The sequence below is a fragment of the Octopus bimaculoides genome, chromosome 3 (assembly GCF_046866305.1).
Source record: "Octopus bimaculoides isolate indiv1 chromosome 3, ASM4686630v1, whole genome shotgun sequence".
NCBI lineage: Eukaryota > Metazoa > Mollusca > Cephalopoda > Octopoda > Octopodidae > Octopus > Octopus bimaculoides.
The window spans coordinates 1,205,365-1,222,813 of NC_142930.1; the positions used below are offsets into that span (position 1 = coordinate 1,205,365).

General features: G+C 38.2%; 1 protein-coding gene across 2 annotated transcripts in view; it reads right to left on the minus strand.

Annotated features, from left to right (window-relative positions):
- LOC106867326 (muskelin) overlaps window positions 1-17,449 on the minus strand; it is a 47,164-nt gene that overhangs the window by 21,141 nt on the left and 8,574 nt on the right. For both annotated transcript variants that reach the window (XR_016240950.1, XM_014912166.3), the window contains exons 3-12: window positions 15,583-15,725; window positions 12,023-12,111; window positions 11,389-11,498; window positions 9,092-9,229; window positions 7,897-7,951; window positions 6,061-6,135; window positions 3,009-3,080; window positions 2,273-2,385; window positions 1,675-1,788; window positions 408-565 (exon numbers count right to left, since the gene is read on the minus strand). Coding sequence is in view for 1 of the 2 variants with exons in the window: in XM_014912166.3 (XP_014767652.1) it covers window positions 408-565; window positions 1,675-1,788; window positions 2,273-2,385; window positions 3,009-3,080; window positions 6,061-6,135; window positions 7,897-7,951; window positions 9,092-9,229; window positions 11,389-11,498; window positions 12,023-12,111; window positions 15,583-15,725 (1,067 nt within the window). In the remaining variant the exon portion in view is untranslated. The remainder of the gene's footprint in view (window positions 1-407; window positions 566-1,674; window positions 1,789-2,272; window positions 2,386-3,008; window positions 3,081-6,060; window positions 6,136-7,896; window positions 7,952-9,091; window positions 9,230-11,388; window positions 11,499-12,022; window positions 12,112-15,582; window positions 15,726-17,449) is intronic.

The following is a 17,449-nucleotide window of genomic DNA, read 5'->3' on the forward strand; positions in this document are numbered from 1 at the left end:
TTTTAGAATGACCTTGTAGGGTAGGTATGAGAGGCTGGATCAGGCCAGTTTGAACATAAAACAGGGAAAATACTTGGGCTGGATATAGCCAGTTTAAATGCCAAAGGGTTAATTTTCTCTTCAGTCTGGCTGAAAATCATCATCATCATTTTTTTTTTTAGTCCTTCTTCCATGCTAGATGGTGTTGGACAGTCTGACAGGTGCTCCAGTTGTCTATTTTGGCAAGGTTTCTACACCTGGAGGCCCTTCCTGACACCAATCACTTTACAGAGTGTGGACTGGGTTTGTTTTACAAGGCACCTGCCCCAGTGAGGTCATCGTACAGCTCGCAACGCTAAGGCTACAATAGAAACAGTAGCTCAATGCATGCGAAGAAGAGAGTTTAAAAAGTGAAAAATTCAATTTACCTGGTAAGAACTCGACCACCAAATACATAGATTGTCTGTTCATCGATATCCATGGCCATTTGGTGGTCAAATACCAGCTTTGGTCCACCCATGGCAGAAGTATCTTCTGTTATTAAAGTCCACTTGCCAGATGTAATATCATACATATAGAAGTCACTCTGAAACGAAAAGAAAAAAAGAAAGAACTTATAGAAAATATATTCTTTAAAATGAAAAACAGTTCCTGAATTGCCCCCTCAGTGATTTCGTTGTGGTTATTGAAGAATGATTGATTAAAAGAACCACAAAACTAAATTCCATTCTTCAGAGGGAAACAAAAATATACTGTCATCATTATCATCATCAACAACATCCGTTTTCCATGCTGGTATGAGTTGGATGGTTTGACAGGAACTGGCAAGGCCAGGAGCCACACCCAGTTTCATAGTCTTCTTTGGCTTGGTTTCTAGGTCAGATGCCCTTCCTAATGCCGACCCCTTTACAGAGTGGACTGGGTGCTTTTAACATAGCCCCATCACCAGTGCTTTTTAGGTCAGCTTGAGTAAAGCAATGGGCCTTTGTCATCTCCTTCTTAACACTCACTATTCTGAGATTGGCCTTCACTTTATTTCGTATAATTTACATTTTAAAAAGCCACATCATCATCATCATTGACATCCATGTCCCATGATGGCTTGGGTTGGATGGGTTGACAGGATCCAATGGACCACATTTTGCTCCACTGCCTGCTTCAACATGGTTTCCGCGCTCTCTGCTGGATGCCCTTCCTAACACCAACCACTTCACAGAGTGGGCCAGGTGTGCTTTCATGCTTCCCCATACATCAAAAGTAACAGAGGTGGGTAGGGTGTTAAGAAGCTTACTTCCCAACTGCATGGTTTCGACTTCGTGACATCTTGAGCAAGTGTCTTCTAATTCTAGCTCAGGGCTGACCAAAATCTTGTGACTGAATCTGGTAGTGTGTACACATTCTGGCCTTGGCATCACCAAATTATTTTCGACAACCATCACTGTTATACAAGTGGTGGTGTTGATGTTTGTTCATAATCTCTTCTACAGAAAACATTTGGCCGTGAGAAATATTGCCTTGCTTGGAAACAACAACAAGGACCTCCAGCTGTAGAAAATCAGCTTCAACATACCCATCCGACTCATGCAAGCATGGAAAAGTGGTCGTTAAAACCATGATGATAATAATTACCTGGTTTAATATTCTTTCTTAATTGCCAGGCAATAAACATAGGTATATAAAAATCCTGACTCCTACCTTCAAATTTTCAACCGAACGCAAAGTGGAATCCAAATAACGCCCTAAACTGAAGATCTGTTTCCGTTCATAGTCCAAGCATATTTTATGACATGACCGGGCACTTGGGCCACCCTGAAAATCAAAACAGAAACTTTCTGAATTCTCTCTCTACAAATAACACAAATTACAAGTTACATACAGTTGTGTTTATACAGAACAACACTTCAAGAAACTCGTTCTATGTAACAGCATCCAGTTTTGTATAAAATGAGTCAAGTTTCAAGAAGATGAGAGAATTTCTACAATTGACAGGATATTATTCTACTCTATAAGTTTCAAAGTAAATCTAAAAAGATTTCATATCAAGAAATATTTCTCAAACAGATTAAAGACTATGAATAGAGTTTCGTTAAATGTTTGTTCCCAGATCCAATTGTGAAATTTGGTGAAAGGAAAAACAAAACCATTTCTGCCATTAAGATGCCTTTCATCTAACTTCACCTCTGTTATCATTCTTAGTTTCAACTAAAAGCAAAAAGCAATCACTGACAATTAAATATTACAACAGTAGGCTTAGTAAATTTGCTAATTGGTTCTAAATGGGTTGTTGACTTACCTCCTCTTCTGTATCTTTTGATAAACAAGTCCAGGATTGAGAAGGGACATGGTAAGCCCAGAGATCAGCCAAATCTTGGTTGCCATCCCAACCACCATACAGATACATGGTCTCTGCAGAAAAAAAAAAAAACAAACAACTACATAGTAACAAATATAATACTAGAAAAAAAAAAACATGAGAAAACTGGTCAGTTGTAGTGTTTTTACATTCACTTATCCATGCTTGGTTGAGGCAGATTTTTCTGCAGTTGGATGCCCTTCCTGTTGCCAACCTTCACTTGTGTCCAAGTAAAGTCATATTTCCTTTTGGTCAGCAATGTCTGCATGGAAGACTGGAAACAAATGAGACACCACTTGTATGATGGTGATGCTCGTTTACAACTATCACATAATATTAATGCAAGAAGACACACACAGAGCAAGCTTCTTTCAGTTTCCATCAACTAAATCCACTAACAAGGCTTTGATCAGCCCAGAGCTATGGTACAAGACACATGCTCAAGGTGGGACTGAACCTGAAACCACATGGTTGGGAAGTGAATTTCTCAACCACACACACACACACACACACACAAGTCTACATTGATATATTTTCACGTAACTCTTAAAGGGAACTTTTTTCTAAATGCATAAAAAACAAAGAAAATAGGAAATAAAATCATTGTTTCTTTTACAAGAAGACACATTACTTTGATGAGAATAAATCAGATTGAGACTAAATCCAAATGATTTACCTGTAAGAGGATCAATACACATTTGGTGACCTCCTCGCATACCTGGCCGGTGATCAAATGTCGTGTTATTACCTACAGAATTGACAAAATAATAGTTGTTTGTAAATTGTTTTAATAAAACTGTTTAAAATCCATAGAAAAGGTAGAGGTATGGCAATTCAGCCATGAAAAAAAAAGAAAAGGAATATGGCACAGGTTTAAGTAATCAGATGAAAATTAATTTGTTGTCATTTTTTAAACAAGAAAATGATACTAAGATGTTGCTCTACTGATTATGACTAATGAATAAATCTGAATTATAGTTGGCCTCTACTTACAGAGAGTTTACAGTGAAAACTATGACAAATAATATAGTATATCTCTAGAGAATGATAGCAGAACAAAATATTGGTTGGTTGATATCTCAAGTCATGCTTCACATTGGTTAGAGAGAGAGAGGGGAAAAGAATAAAAGGGAAATATTGAGAGAGAGAGAGAGGGGAAAAGAATAAAAGGGAAATATTGAGAGAGAGAGAGAGGGGAAAAGAATAAAAGGGAAATATTGAGAGAGAGAGAGAGAGGGGAAAAGAATAAAAGGGAAATATTGAGAGAGAGAGAGGGGGGAAAAGAATAAAAGGGAAATATTGAGAGAGAGAGAGGGGAAAAGAATAAAAGGGAAATATTGAGAGAGAGAGAGGGGAAAAGAATAAAAGGGAAATATTGAGAGAGAGAGAGAGGGGGGAAAAGAATAAAAGGGAAATATTGAGAGAGAGAGAGAGGGGAAAAGAATAAAAGGGAAATATTGAGAGAGAGAGAGGGGAAAAGAATAAAAGGGAAATATTGAGAGAGAGAGAGGGGTGGGGAAAGAATAAAAGGGAAATATTGAGAGAGAGAGAGGGGAAAAGAATAAAAGGGAAATATTGAGAGAGAGAGAGGGGAAAAGAATAAAAGGGAAATATTGAGACAGAGAGAGAGAGAGAGAGAGGGGAAAAGAATAAAAGGGAAATATTGAGAGAGAGAGAGAGGGGAAAAGAATAAAAGGGAAATATTGAGAGAGAGAGAGAGGGGAAAAGAATAAAAGGGAAATATTGAGAGAGAGAGAGGGGAAAAGAATAAAAGGGAAATATTGAGAGAGAGAGGGGAAAAGAATAAAAGGGAAATATTGAGAGAGAGAGAGGGGAAAAGAATAAAAGGGAAATATTGAGAGAGAGAGAGGGGAAAAGAATAAAAGGGAAATATTGAGAGAGAGAGAGGGGAAAAGAATAAAAGGGAAATATTGAGAGAGAGAGAGGGGAAAAGAATAAAAGGGAAATATTGAGAGAGAGAGAGGGGAAAAGAATAAAAGGGAAATATTGAGAGAGAGAGAGGGGAAAAGAATAAAAGGGAAATATTGTGAGAGAGAGAGAGGGGAAAAGAATAAAAGGGAAATATTGAGAGAGAGAGAGGGGAAAAGAATAAAAGGGAAATATTGAGAGAGAGAGAGGGGAAAAGAATAAAAGGGAAATATTGAGAGAGAGAGAGGGGAAAAGAATAAAAGGGAAATATTGAGAGAGAGAGAGGGGAAAAGAATAAAAGGGAAATATTGAGAGAGAGAGAGAGGGGAAAAGAATAAAAGGGAAATATTGAGAGAGAGAGAGGGGAAAAGAATAAAAGGGAAATATTGAGAGAGAGAGAGAGGGGAAAAGAATAAAAGGGAAATATTGAGAGAGAGAGAGGGGAAAAGAATAAAAGGGAAATATTGAGAGAGAGAGAGGGGAAAAGAATAAAAGGGAAAGAGAGAGAGAGAGGGGAAAAGAATAAAAGGGAAATATTGAGAGAGAGAGAGAGGGGAAAAGAATAAAAGGGAAATATTGAGAGAGAGAGAGGGGAAAAGAATAAAAGGGAAATATTGAGAGAGAGAGAGGGGAAAAGAATAAAAGGGAAATATTGAGAGAGAGAGAGGGGAAAAGAATAAAAGGGAAATATTGAGAGAGAGAGAGGGGAAAAGAATAAAAGGGAAATATTGAGAGAGAGAGGGGAAAAGAATAAAAGGGAAATATTGAGAGAGAGAGAGGGGAAAAGAATAAAAGGGAAATATTGAGAGAGAGAGAGGGGAAAAGAATAAAAGGGAAATATTGAGAGAGAGAGAGGGGAAAAGAATAAAAGGGAAATATTGAGAGAGAGAGAGGGGAAAAGAATAAAAGGGAAATATTGAGAGAGAGAGAGGGGAAAAGAATAAAAGGGAAATATTGAGAGAGAGAGAGAGGGGAAAAGAATAAAAGGGAAATATTGAGAGAGAGAGAGGGGAAAAGAATAAAAGGGAAATATTGAGAGAGAGAGAGGGGAAAAGAATAAAAGGGAAATATTGAGAGAGAGAGAGAGGGGAAAAGAATAAAAGGGAAATATTGAGAGAGAGAGAGGGGAAAAGAATAAAAGGGAAATATTGAGAGAGAGAGAGGGGAAAAGAATAAAAGGGAAATATTGAGAGAGAGAGAGAGGGGAAAAGAATAAAAGGGAAATATTGAGAGAGAGAGAGGGGAAAAGAATAAAAGGGAAATATTGAGAGAGAGAGGGGAAAATAATAAAAGGGAAATATTGAGAGAGAGATAGGGGAAAAGAATAAAAGGGAAATATTGAGAGAGAGGGAGGGGAAAAGAATAAAAGGGAAATATTGAGAGAGAGAGAGGGGAAAAGAATAAAAGGGAAATATTGAGAGAGAGAGAGGGGAAAAGAATAAAAGGGAAATATTGAGAGAGAGAGAGGGGAAAAGAATAAAAGGGAAATATTGAGAGAGAGAGAGGGGAAAAGAATAAAAGGGAAATATTGAGAGAGAGAGAGGGGAAAAGAATAAAAGGGAAATATTGAGAGAGAGAGAGAGAGAGAGTGAGAGTTAAAATAAGAGGTGCAAAATGAGTGCACATACTATGCTTAGTAGCAGGCAATGAGTAAATGAATGCCCCCCCCCTCTCCCGCACACTAATTTCAATTTCAATTACTTCCTTTTTAATTTTTTCAATACTGTTTTATCTAATTTCATTTCTCACATCATCATCAAAAACAAATATTGCCAAATAATTGAACATTTTGCAAATACCTTTACTGATCGGTTCAATAGGTGTCCACTTTGGTTTGTAGTCCTGCTGGCTTATGTAATGGTGGAAAAGACCATCTATCAGACGAGAAGACATTATGTAGAGATTTCATCAGACAAACCACAGAATGCAAATATTAAAAACATGAAACAACATTTAATGCAAAGAAAATATTTCAATTGGTTTTGTCAAAATAAATTTATTCCAAAAAAAAAAAAAAACCCACTGGAAGGGCACAGCTCGATCTAATGCCATTACAAAAAGTAAATTTTGTGGATTTTTCAAGGCGTGGCTCATAAGCATAGGTGTGGGTGTGTAGTAAGAAGTTTGCTTCCAAACCACATGGTTCTGGGTTCAGTCCTACTATGTGGCACCTTGGGCAAGTGTCTTCTAACTATAGCTTCAGGTCAACCTAAGCCTTGTCAGTGGATTTGGCAGACAGAAAACCACATCACTGCTTGACAACTAGTAACTAAGCAGTTCAGCAAAAGAGACTGACAGAGTAAGTACCAGACTTAAAAAAACAAGGACTGAGGTTGATTCATTCAACTAAAAACCCTTGAAGGTGGTGCTCCAGCATGGCCGCAGTCTAATGACTGAGACAAAAAAAAAAAAAGATAAAACATAAAATGATATTTTGCTTATTAGGGAGAATGGGTAAGAACATTGCTTCTCAACCACATTGTTCCAGGTTCAGTCCCACTGCATGGCTCCTTTTACAAAAAGCCCTGGGTCCAACCAAAGCCTTGTGAGTGGATTTGGTAGACAGAAACTGACACAAGTCTGTCACACGTATTATATGTGTGAGCAGACGTCTCCTTCTTTTGACATTGCTTAATCCAAATGATGGATTAAGCAATGTTACAATACTATTATCTTTACTTGTGTCAACCAGAGGCTGTGGCCATGCTGGGGCACCACCATTATGTATAATTTTATATATTTAAACATTTGTTTTCACTTTTCAGAAATGTTTCTTTTTGTTGTTACTCTTTAAATTTTATTTTGAAAACAAAAATGATTTATCAGTTTATTTGAATAACGTTTAATGTTTTATGTGCATTTTTAGTCAGCATTTTACATCAAAGCTAAACGTTTTAATACCAGTGAGAATATATAACAAAATGTCTTTTGTTCTGAGATCAAATTTCAAAATAGATGTGAGAGAAATATCCTCCTGGATAAGACACAGGACTAGGTAACATTTCAAAGTGATTTGGAATCTATTCTGAACAGCTCAGAGCAGTAAAGGATATATAGAATTAACTGTATGAACCAAATACACAACAAAATGCCAGAAGCACTTTGATCGGGTGTGTCTCATCATCATCATTTAATGCCCATGATCCCTAGTGGCATAGGGGACAGTTTGACAGGAGTGGAAGAATGACAAGAGGAGGAGGAAAGAGACCCCGAGTCTTGACTGCTAAGGTGGCACTGTTGCATGACCAGACAGTCAGGAGGAGGAGGAGTGAATGTAGTGGTGGTAAGAGGAAAGACAGAAAGCCTGGGAGCCAGAGATCAAAGTGTGTTGGGGACTGACTAAGATATCAGTTAGTCATGTCAGCCTTTCTAAGATATCAGTTAGTCATGTCAGCCTTTCTAAGATATCAGTTAGTCATGTCAGCCTTTCTATGGATGCAGTCTTAGGCGTCAGTGTGTGTGTAACAGCTGCACCATTCTAGACATAGAAGCACAGTATACCATTGTATGCAAGACAAAATACACAAACAGTGTTGCATAGAATATTAAGGAGCAAAAAATTTCACAATAGATAAACCTTAGGTTTTTAATTATATTTACAAATCAAAGTAAAGAAAAAGTCTAACAAGACATACCTTTGCTGGCACAGGTAATCATTTTTTCACACATGTCAAAGTCTCCTTGCATTACCTGAATTAAGAACAAATTTATACTTTTAGTTAAAAATAATATTTCCTTTTTTTTCAATGAGAACAAATTTTTGAAACTATTTCATGGAAAGATACCACTATCATCATCATCATCCATTTTCTATGCTGGCCGTGGTTTGGAGAATTTGACAGGAACTGGTGAGCTAGGGGACAGTGCCAAGCTCCAATGTCTACTTTAGCAAGGTTTCTGTGGCCGAATGCCCTTCCTAGTGCCAACCACTTTACAGAGATTACAAGGTGCATTTTACTTGGTACCATCATCATCACCATAAGCAAGGTCACCAACTCACAAAACTGGACCCCGACCCCTCAATTGATGATCGGAGTATTGAGGGAGGTGGCCAAATGCCAATATATTTGATGTAGTCATATAATCAATTATAAACGTTTCTAAATAAAGTAATATTCCACCACCCCACCCCATGGACATACATATTGGAAATGAATGGCACTATTTGCATGAGGACATACATTTACATCTACCATGTGATGTCAAGACAAGGAGACAGACAGACGGACACACACACACACAAACGTGTGTGTGTGTATGTGTGTGTATATCATCATCATCATCGTTTAACATCCGCTTTCCATGCTAGCATGGGTTGGACGTTTTGAGTGAAGACTGACGAACCAGATGGCTGCAGCAGGCTCCAATCTGATCTGTATGTATGTATATATGTATATATATATATATATATATATATATATATATATATATATATATATTCTTTTATTTGTGGAACTGAACCAGTAACCATGTAGCTGGTAAGCAAGCTACTTACCACATAGCCACTCCTGCACACATATATATATATATATGTGTGTGTGTGTTTGTATATACGACATTCTTTCAGTTTCTCACAAGGTTTTGGCCAGCTATAGCAGAAGACACTTGCCCAAGGTGCCATGCAATGGGATTGAACCCACGGTTGGGAAACAAACTTCTTAACAACACATCCAAACCAGTGCTGCCTTTTGTCCTTGAAGGCCGAGATGCCTATGAGGGTCTCTACATACAGCTGTCTCTTTTACTATTTACAATTTGGAAAACAAAAAAAAAAACAAAAAGAAAACAGACCAAATATATCACGTCAACGGAAAAATACAAGTAACATACCAAGATTTTATGGAGTTTTGTCAAGATTGGATGTTCAAGAGAAATATTTGTCTTCCTTTGCAGAGCATCATAAGCTTCTTTGTAATGATGCTGACGAAAATATTTCAAACACAAACGAATAGCTTCTCGTTCTCGGTACTGTCAACAAAAGCATTCGGTTCAAATAAATCAAATAACAAAAAAAAAGTAACTGAAAGAGGATTTTTATTTTCATATTTAACAATAATTGAATCTACATTAGACACTCCCAACTAAAATCAACACTGAATAATAAAAGATGTGAGTCTTAAAAAAACTCCTTTGGATCTGTAAAAAGTAATACAAACAAGAACATTGAGAGAGTGCAAAGCTCCGCCAGGGCAACACCGACATCCTCTCGACAATGAGCTGGAGATTAGTTTTAAAATGAAATATCAGAAATACACTTGACTGCTCTCAGAAACAGGAATGCTAAAAGTGCACCTGACCGCTCTCAAAAATTAAGTAAAAAAACTGGATTGATCCCAATATCTAATCAGTTTGTCAGTCCCGAGGCCAAACATCCCTGAAAGTTTCATCCGAATCCACTCAGCGGTTCTTGAGATATCTTCTCCACGGACAAACAAACAAATACGACTGAAAACAATACCTCCACCTTCACTAAGGCGGAGGCAATAATGATTTCCAGTTGTGGCAGGGGTCAACAGTTTTTGAGGAAAGCCGATTACATCAACCCCAATGATCAACTGGTATTTGCTAAATGATATTGAGATATATATATATATATATATATACCATCATCGTGGAGGTGCAATGGCCCAATGGTTAGGGCAGCAGACTCGCGGTCATAGGATTGCGATTTCGATTCCCAGACCGGGCGTTGTGAGTGTTTATTGAGCGAAAACACCTAAAGCTCCACGAGGCTCCAGCAGGGGATGGTGGCGAACCCTGCTGTACTCTTCCACCACAACTTTCTCTCACTCTTACTTCCTGTTTCTGTTGTGCCTGTAATTCAAAGGGTCAGCCTTGTCACACTGTGTCACGCTGAATATCCCCAAGAACTACGTTAAGGGCACACGTGTCTGTGGAGTGCTCAGCCACTTGCACGTTAATTTCACGAGCAGGCTGTTCCGTTGATCGGATCAACTGGAACCCTAGACGTCATAAGCAACGGAGTGCCAACATATCATCATCATCGTTTAACGTCTGCTTTCCATGCTAGTATGGGTTGGACGATTTGACTGAGGACTGGTGAAACCAGATGGCTACACCAGGCTCCAATCTGATCTGGCAGAGTTTCTACAGCTGGATGCCCTTCCTAACACCAACCACTCCGAGAGTGTAGTGGGTGCTTTTACATGCCACCGGCACAATATTTGCCGTATTGGACCACTGAACTCAACACATTTTTTTCATTCTCTCTCTGTTTATTTCCTCTTATTCCTTTCTGCCGAAGAGCGTAGGTTCAAAACATTAAAAGACTTTTCCATTTTTCCCGAGCATCAAACTAATACACCTACTTGTTGTTTATACACCTGTCTTCGTCGTTTGTTTTTCTGTAAATTTCAACTATATATATACATATATATATATATATATATATACACACACATACACACAACAAGCTTTTTTCAGTTTCCATCTGCCAAATCTACTCACAAGGTTATGGTAAAGCTGAGGCTATAGTAGACACTTGCCCTGCCCAAGGTGCCATGCAGTGGGACTGAACTTGAAACCATGTGTTTTGGGACACAAACTTCTTAATTATATCTCTCATCATCATCATCATCATCATCATCATCATCGTCATTTAACATCTGTCTTCTATGCTGTCATGGGTTGGATGGTTTGACAGGAGCTGACAAGTCAGAAGACTGCCACAAATGCTGCTGTCTGCTTTGGTGGAGTTTCTACAGCTTAATGTCCTTCCTAATGTCAACCAACCACTTCATGGAGTGTATTGGGTGCTCTTTAGATGGCACCAGCCAAGGTGGTTTTAATGTGGCACCAGCATCAGTGGGGTCAGCAAGTAGCTTACAAAACAAAGCCCTCTCAGCTGAGAAAAGAACTGAGTGAAGTGAGTGGAGAGAATGGCAGAGGGACAGAGCTGTGTTATTACAATAGGAGATACTTGCCTACCCCAGGAGGACAAGGAAGGTAGGAGAGAGTTAGAGAGACGGGAACAGTGAGCGGAGTATAAGTAGTAGAGGGGACAGAGGGGGGGTCTGCTTTGGTGTGGATTTTAGGGCTGAATGCCCTGTTTCACCAAATCATACAACACGAATGAAAAACTAATGTAAATAAAAATGTGGTCCTACCATATTATACCAATTTAAACATGGTTTAACAGCAGCCGCATCATCAGTGCCACGGATTTCTATATACCATATACTGAAATTAAAGCTTGGACCCCAAGCCTGCAACGGAACTGCAAAATGAATAAATAAAAATTTTTTTAAATATCAGTAACTAATTAGGAAGGAAATTAAGGGAAAAAGAAATATATTATTAAAATAATATATTTTATATTTTTGTCTGTAACTTGTTTCAATCACTGGACTATGGCCATGCTGGGGCACTGCCTTTAAGAGTTTAACAAACTGAGCCCAGGATTTATTTTTTAAGTCTGATAATTATTGTATCGGTCATTTTTGGTAAACTGCAAAATTACAGGGATGTAAACAAACCAACACTGGATGTCAAGTGGTGGTGGGGACAAACATACAGTTTCCATGGACAAAACCCATTCACAAGGCATTGATTGAGCCAAGTCTATAGTAGAAGGCACTTTCCCAAGGTACCTGAGTGTTGGGACTGGTCCAATATAATCCTTGAGAACAGATACTTTCAAGAATGGTTTTATTTCTTACTAAGAATGACTTCTATTTTCCCTAACATACAACAATAAAACGACCATTATGGTTCTGAAGATAGAAGGGAGAAGACCCTTACCAATTTTGAGATATCTTACAGGGAAGTGATTATCATCTATTTCATTCAAAGGATAAAACGTCTCAGGTACATGATCATTCTTCAAACCACTGCAAAGAGAAAACGAAATCTTTAAACGGAAATGGTTATAAAAGGAAGGGGTTTCTGTTATAAAATAGGAAATGCTTGAAGACAAAAAATTATTTCCTTTCATCAAAGAATGGAGAGGAGAGAGAGAGAGAAAAGAAAAGAGAAAGTGAGAAGAGAGAGAGGGGGGAGAGGGAAGAAGACTAAGTGAGAGAATGAGTGAAACACTGAGTAAGAGAGAGAGAGAGAGTTAAAGTGGAAACTGGAAAAGTTGGAGGTTATCTATATATATAAAAATGAGAATGTGTGTCTGTCTGTCTGTTTGTCTGTCTGTCTGTGTGTGTGTGTGTGAATCCCTAAAACTCGAGAACTACGCAACTAATTTCATTCAAATTTTACACATGCCTTACTTAGGGTTCCAGTTGTGTTTTAGTCAAAAACATTTTTTAACTTCTTGCAGAGTTCGAGCCCACGGCAACATAATATCTCCTCCACTATTTAAGTATTACGTGTCAAAAGTGAAACAAAAACACTCAGGTCAAATACTTTCACTTTAAAAATGAAACTATTCCACTAACTGAAACAATCACATTTCGATACTGTAATGACAGATACTTTCAGAGAGAGAGAGAAAGAGAGAGAGAGAAAGAGAGAAAGAGAAAGAGAGAGAGAGAGAGAGAGAGATGTATATGTATATATATAGATGTATATGTACACGTATATGTATAAATATATATATAGATATAGATCTATATCCATACATGTATATGTATACATATGTGTAGATGTACATGTAATATATACACATATATACATGCATACAGATATCTATACATATATACACCCATCACACACAAACACATGCACACAAACACACACATTAGTCATTTGTTTTCTTATCTAAAACTACGTCAAAAGTACTGAACGGATCTTTATGAAATTTGGAAATTATATTCTATGCATAACGGCCATAACTCCCATGAAAATTCATATATTTTTGATGTTGATGAAATTTTAACCCGAACATAACAGATGAGCATTATTTGTAATTCAACGGTACAACAGTGTAAGACTACCCTTTCAGATATACTTACATTGTGATTTCTGCAATGTGGTGCATAAATTGTCAAGTAAATGAGACGCATCTTTGCCTCCACTGATTCACTTGCAAAGTGTTGAGTAAAATTATTTCGTTGCAGACCTCCTTTGAGTCTTTTTATTATCACTGTGACACACATAGTCCCCAGTTGGTAACATTGATTTCAAGACCTTCCCAGATGAGAGACTGGTTGTTCTGAGACATTTATCGATTGTAAATTTTGTCTGCAATTTGGAAATTATATTCTATGCATAAGGGCCATAACTCCCATGAAAATTCATATATTTTTGATGTTGATGAAATTTTAACCCGAACATAACAGATGAGCACTGTCTGTAGCTGGTCTTCTCTTGGAAGAGCCCTGCTTCTCACATGGACAACTGTATGTTGGCTGCTCAAGAGTGGGCAGCAAAAAAAACCTTATTTGCATATGCTGCACAAGGGAAAACAAGGAACATTGTTTACAACGAGGTGTTATAATCACAACAGCAAGAAAGTATGTACATGATCACCTTGTTTTATGAAACTTCATTGACTTTCATATATTTATATTGATATACATATATATGTGTGTTTGGGTGCGTGTGTGTGTGTATACATATCTCTATATATAAAAATGAGAATGTGTGTCTGTCTGTCTGTGTGTCTGTGTGAATCCCTAAAACTCGAGAACTACACAACTCTCTTTTACAAACCCAGTGAAAATACATATATTTCATGTCAAAGAAATTCAAGCAATACATATAACACCAAAGTTAAAAACATTCCCAACAATTCCACAATCCCCAACTTCCAGAGCTATTGAAGAAACTGTTATCATCAACTGACCAAGATTCCTAACATTTGCAAAACAAAATTAGACAATACGATGCTGTACTACAGATGACATCATTTGGAACCACAAGAGATTTAACTGAGGCAGCATTCATCCAAACTTTCAAGATCCAACCTCAGATTTATCATCGCATTGTCTCTCTACTACCTCTGTCAAATGAATCACCAAAATTGGCCTTTCATTATTTATAATCTGTACCTGTTTGTTTGGTTACGAAATAAAATACACAAAACGTGTTTCTGAATTACGTGTATTTACTTTATACAGATATGAGTTGAAAACTTTCTTCTAGCATTCCACCTAATGTCTATGTTCCATGCTGGCATGGATTGGAGAGTTATTAAGGTAGAAATATGGTATCGTAGCTACTAACAGTTGAGGGTTACGTAGTCTAGACGGCATTTTTAGATTTCATTATTCTCTTTAACCCGGGCAAAGCCGGGTATTTCTGTTAGTTGTATAATAAAAATGGAGAAAATGTTTTGGAGGATTTTTTTTTTAAATAAAAAACTGCAAGTTGTTGTCTAGACCTAGGTTGGCATTGATTGAACACAACTTTGATCAAAAGCATTCCAGCAATGACCATCACGTCTTTCTCTCAGTACATCTGAAAGTAGATTATCTAAAGTGTTGTCCATTTCCCAAGACAATAGGGTATAATTTGTAGGAGACCTAGCTGTTGTTTGTAGCAGGCCAAATGACTTCACAGAGGCCCCCTTATCATTTGTAAATAATTGTGAATGATGGGAAGTAGAAAGATAGGTAGATTGAGCTCGTTCTTAACATCCAAGTTCTATGCTGGCATCAGTTGGATGGTTTGAGAGGATCCAATGGGTCCAAGGACTGCATTGGGCACCAGTGCCCTTCCTTTGGCATGAATTCTATAGACGGATACCGCTCCCAACACCAAACGGTATACTGGGTGGATTTGTTGTGCCCCAGCACTAGTGAGGTCTCCATCCAGCTTGCAAGATTACAAACTCCAGAGAGAGGCAAACATATGCTGGGATATGAGGAGTTAAAGCATGAGAAGGTTGCCAGAGCAGAAGAGATTTCTTGCTGTAGAGGCGCGACATGACGAATTGGATTTGAGGAGAGAGAGACAGACAGAGAGAGACAGACAGAGAGAGACAGACAGAGAGAGACAGACAGAGAGAGACAGACAGAGAGAGACAGACAGAGAGAGACAGACAGAGAGAGACAGACAGAGAGAGACAGACAGAGAGAGACAGAGAGAAGGATTGAGTGACTGATAACAGGAAAAGCGACAAAGTGAAGAAATGGCACAAGTAGTAAAAACAGTAAAAAAAAACTAAAAGTGAATATCATATTTCTAAATGCAGTGACAGAAGACAAAAGACACAAATACCCTGTTGCAGATACGAGATCAATGATGTGCACTTAAGCATTTTAGACTATCATTGATGGCTTATCATCAGTAAAAGACTGGTCTTGAAGACATAGCTATGTTGCTTGATGCACGTATTTAGCAAAGGATAAAAGAAAAGTACAGTCATGGAGAGTACTTCATGAGGAATGTGAAATGTTGTAATTGCTGACCTTTCTAAAAGTTCAATCATGTGGTCATCTGTTGGGCCGCCATACACTTTAAACTTTTTCAGATTACACACATGGGTTTTCTCATATTTACCAAACGTAACAGTTTCAACAATGGCAGGTCTCTCTAATTTCAGCACCAAATACTGAAAGAAACATTTACATTTTGATACAGAAATATTAAAAAATAAACATTACCAACAATAATTCAATACAATTTAAACCACATTAATTTTATGATTAAGTATGAGGCAATTATTATTAAAAACATTTACCTGAGGCTGTCTCAGCACTTTTCAGAAATACCAACTTAAGACCATCAATACTAAAAGTAAAATATTTACTTCTGTTTTGGAACATGGATCTCGAAGTACATAAAGCTATAAACAATAGCAAGTAAGGACCAGGTTGAAAACCCCTTTTTGATATCCCAAACGGTTTTGGATTTATTTAAAGCTTGAGATCCACTCCTCTAAAAAGAACAGAATTATTTCATGTCCTCTCAAAATTCATCTGACAGCTATAAAATATTTACACTTTAATGCATAAATATTTCTTAAAAAATCTATTATTATTTAAAATACAATATTTTCTATGATTGAGTAAATGGTAATTGATATTAAAATGATTTTCTGAGTTGCATCACCACTTCAAAGAGAATACCAACCTCAAACCATCTTTAATATTCCAAATTAGGAGAGGAGATGACAAGGGACCAACACTTCTGGTGATTTGCTGGGCTTGAGAAGACATGCTAAGGAAAACCATGGCCATCCATACGTGCAGGAATGTCCTTTATGGTCATGCCCCCACCCACATTTCTGTCCTCTCCAGCAAAACTCACTCACAACCCATCTCCCCATCACCCCCACTGGAAGCTTCTCCAGTTCCTCTCCCCAGCACTTACTATCTCTAAATATCTCCCCTCATACTCTTGTAGAACATCTCCTCTGTCCCTTCTGTACTACTTGTATCCCACCTCCACTGTTAATTGTGGGTAGACCCCCCCCCTTCTCTCTCACCCACCTCACTGTCTTTCCTTGTCCTACTGTGGTTGCCAAGAATCTCTTCTCTAGCATCAGTTATCTCTCTCTCTCTCTCTCTACCAGACTCTAACTTCTTGCCTGACACATGGCCACTTCTCTTAGTTCCATCTCTCTCAGATACGACATCCTTGTCTTGCAAGCTCCTTGGTGACCCAGTGGATGTTGGCACTATGTAAATGGCAACTGTGCAGGCACCATGTAAAAAGCACCCAGTGCCACTCTGTAAAGTGGCTGGCATTAGGAAGGGCATCCAGATGTAGAAACCATGCCAAAACAGACAATTGGATCATGGTGCAGCTCCCCAGCTCCTGTCAGGCCATCCATGCCAGCAAGGAGAACAGATGTTAAATGATGATGATGATGATGAGACCACAGTTTATGTAAAAATCTATAGTTCCATTGGTTTTCTTAAATTAGTAATTTATATCAACAGCCCCCCTTGCCCCATCTGGCTTCTGTGCCGGTGGCATGTAAAATGTACCATCCGAATGTGGCTGATGCCAGCACCGCCTTGACTGGCTCCCGTGCCAGTGGCACATAAAACACACCATCCAATCATAGTCAATGCCAGCCCCCTCTAGCCCCTGTGCCGGTGGCACGTAAAAAGCACCCATTACACTCTCAGAGTGGTTGGTATTAGGAAGGGCATCCAGCTGTAGAAACATTGCCAGATCAGACTGGCGCCTGGTGCAGCCACCTGGCCCTCCAGACCCCAGTTGAACCATCCAACCAATGCCAGCATGGAAAACAGACGTTAAACAATGATGATGATGATGATGATAAAATAGAAGTTGAAAATTTCACTAAAATTATTGGTCCTTTAC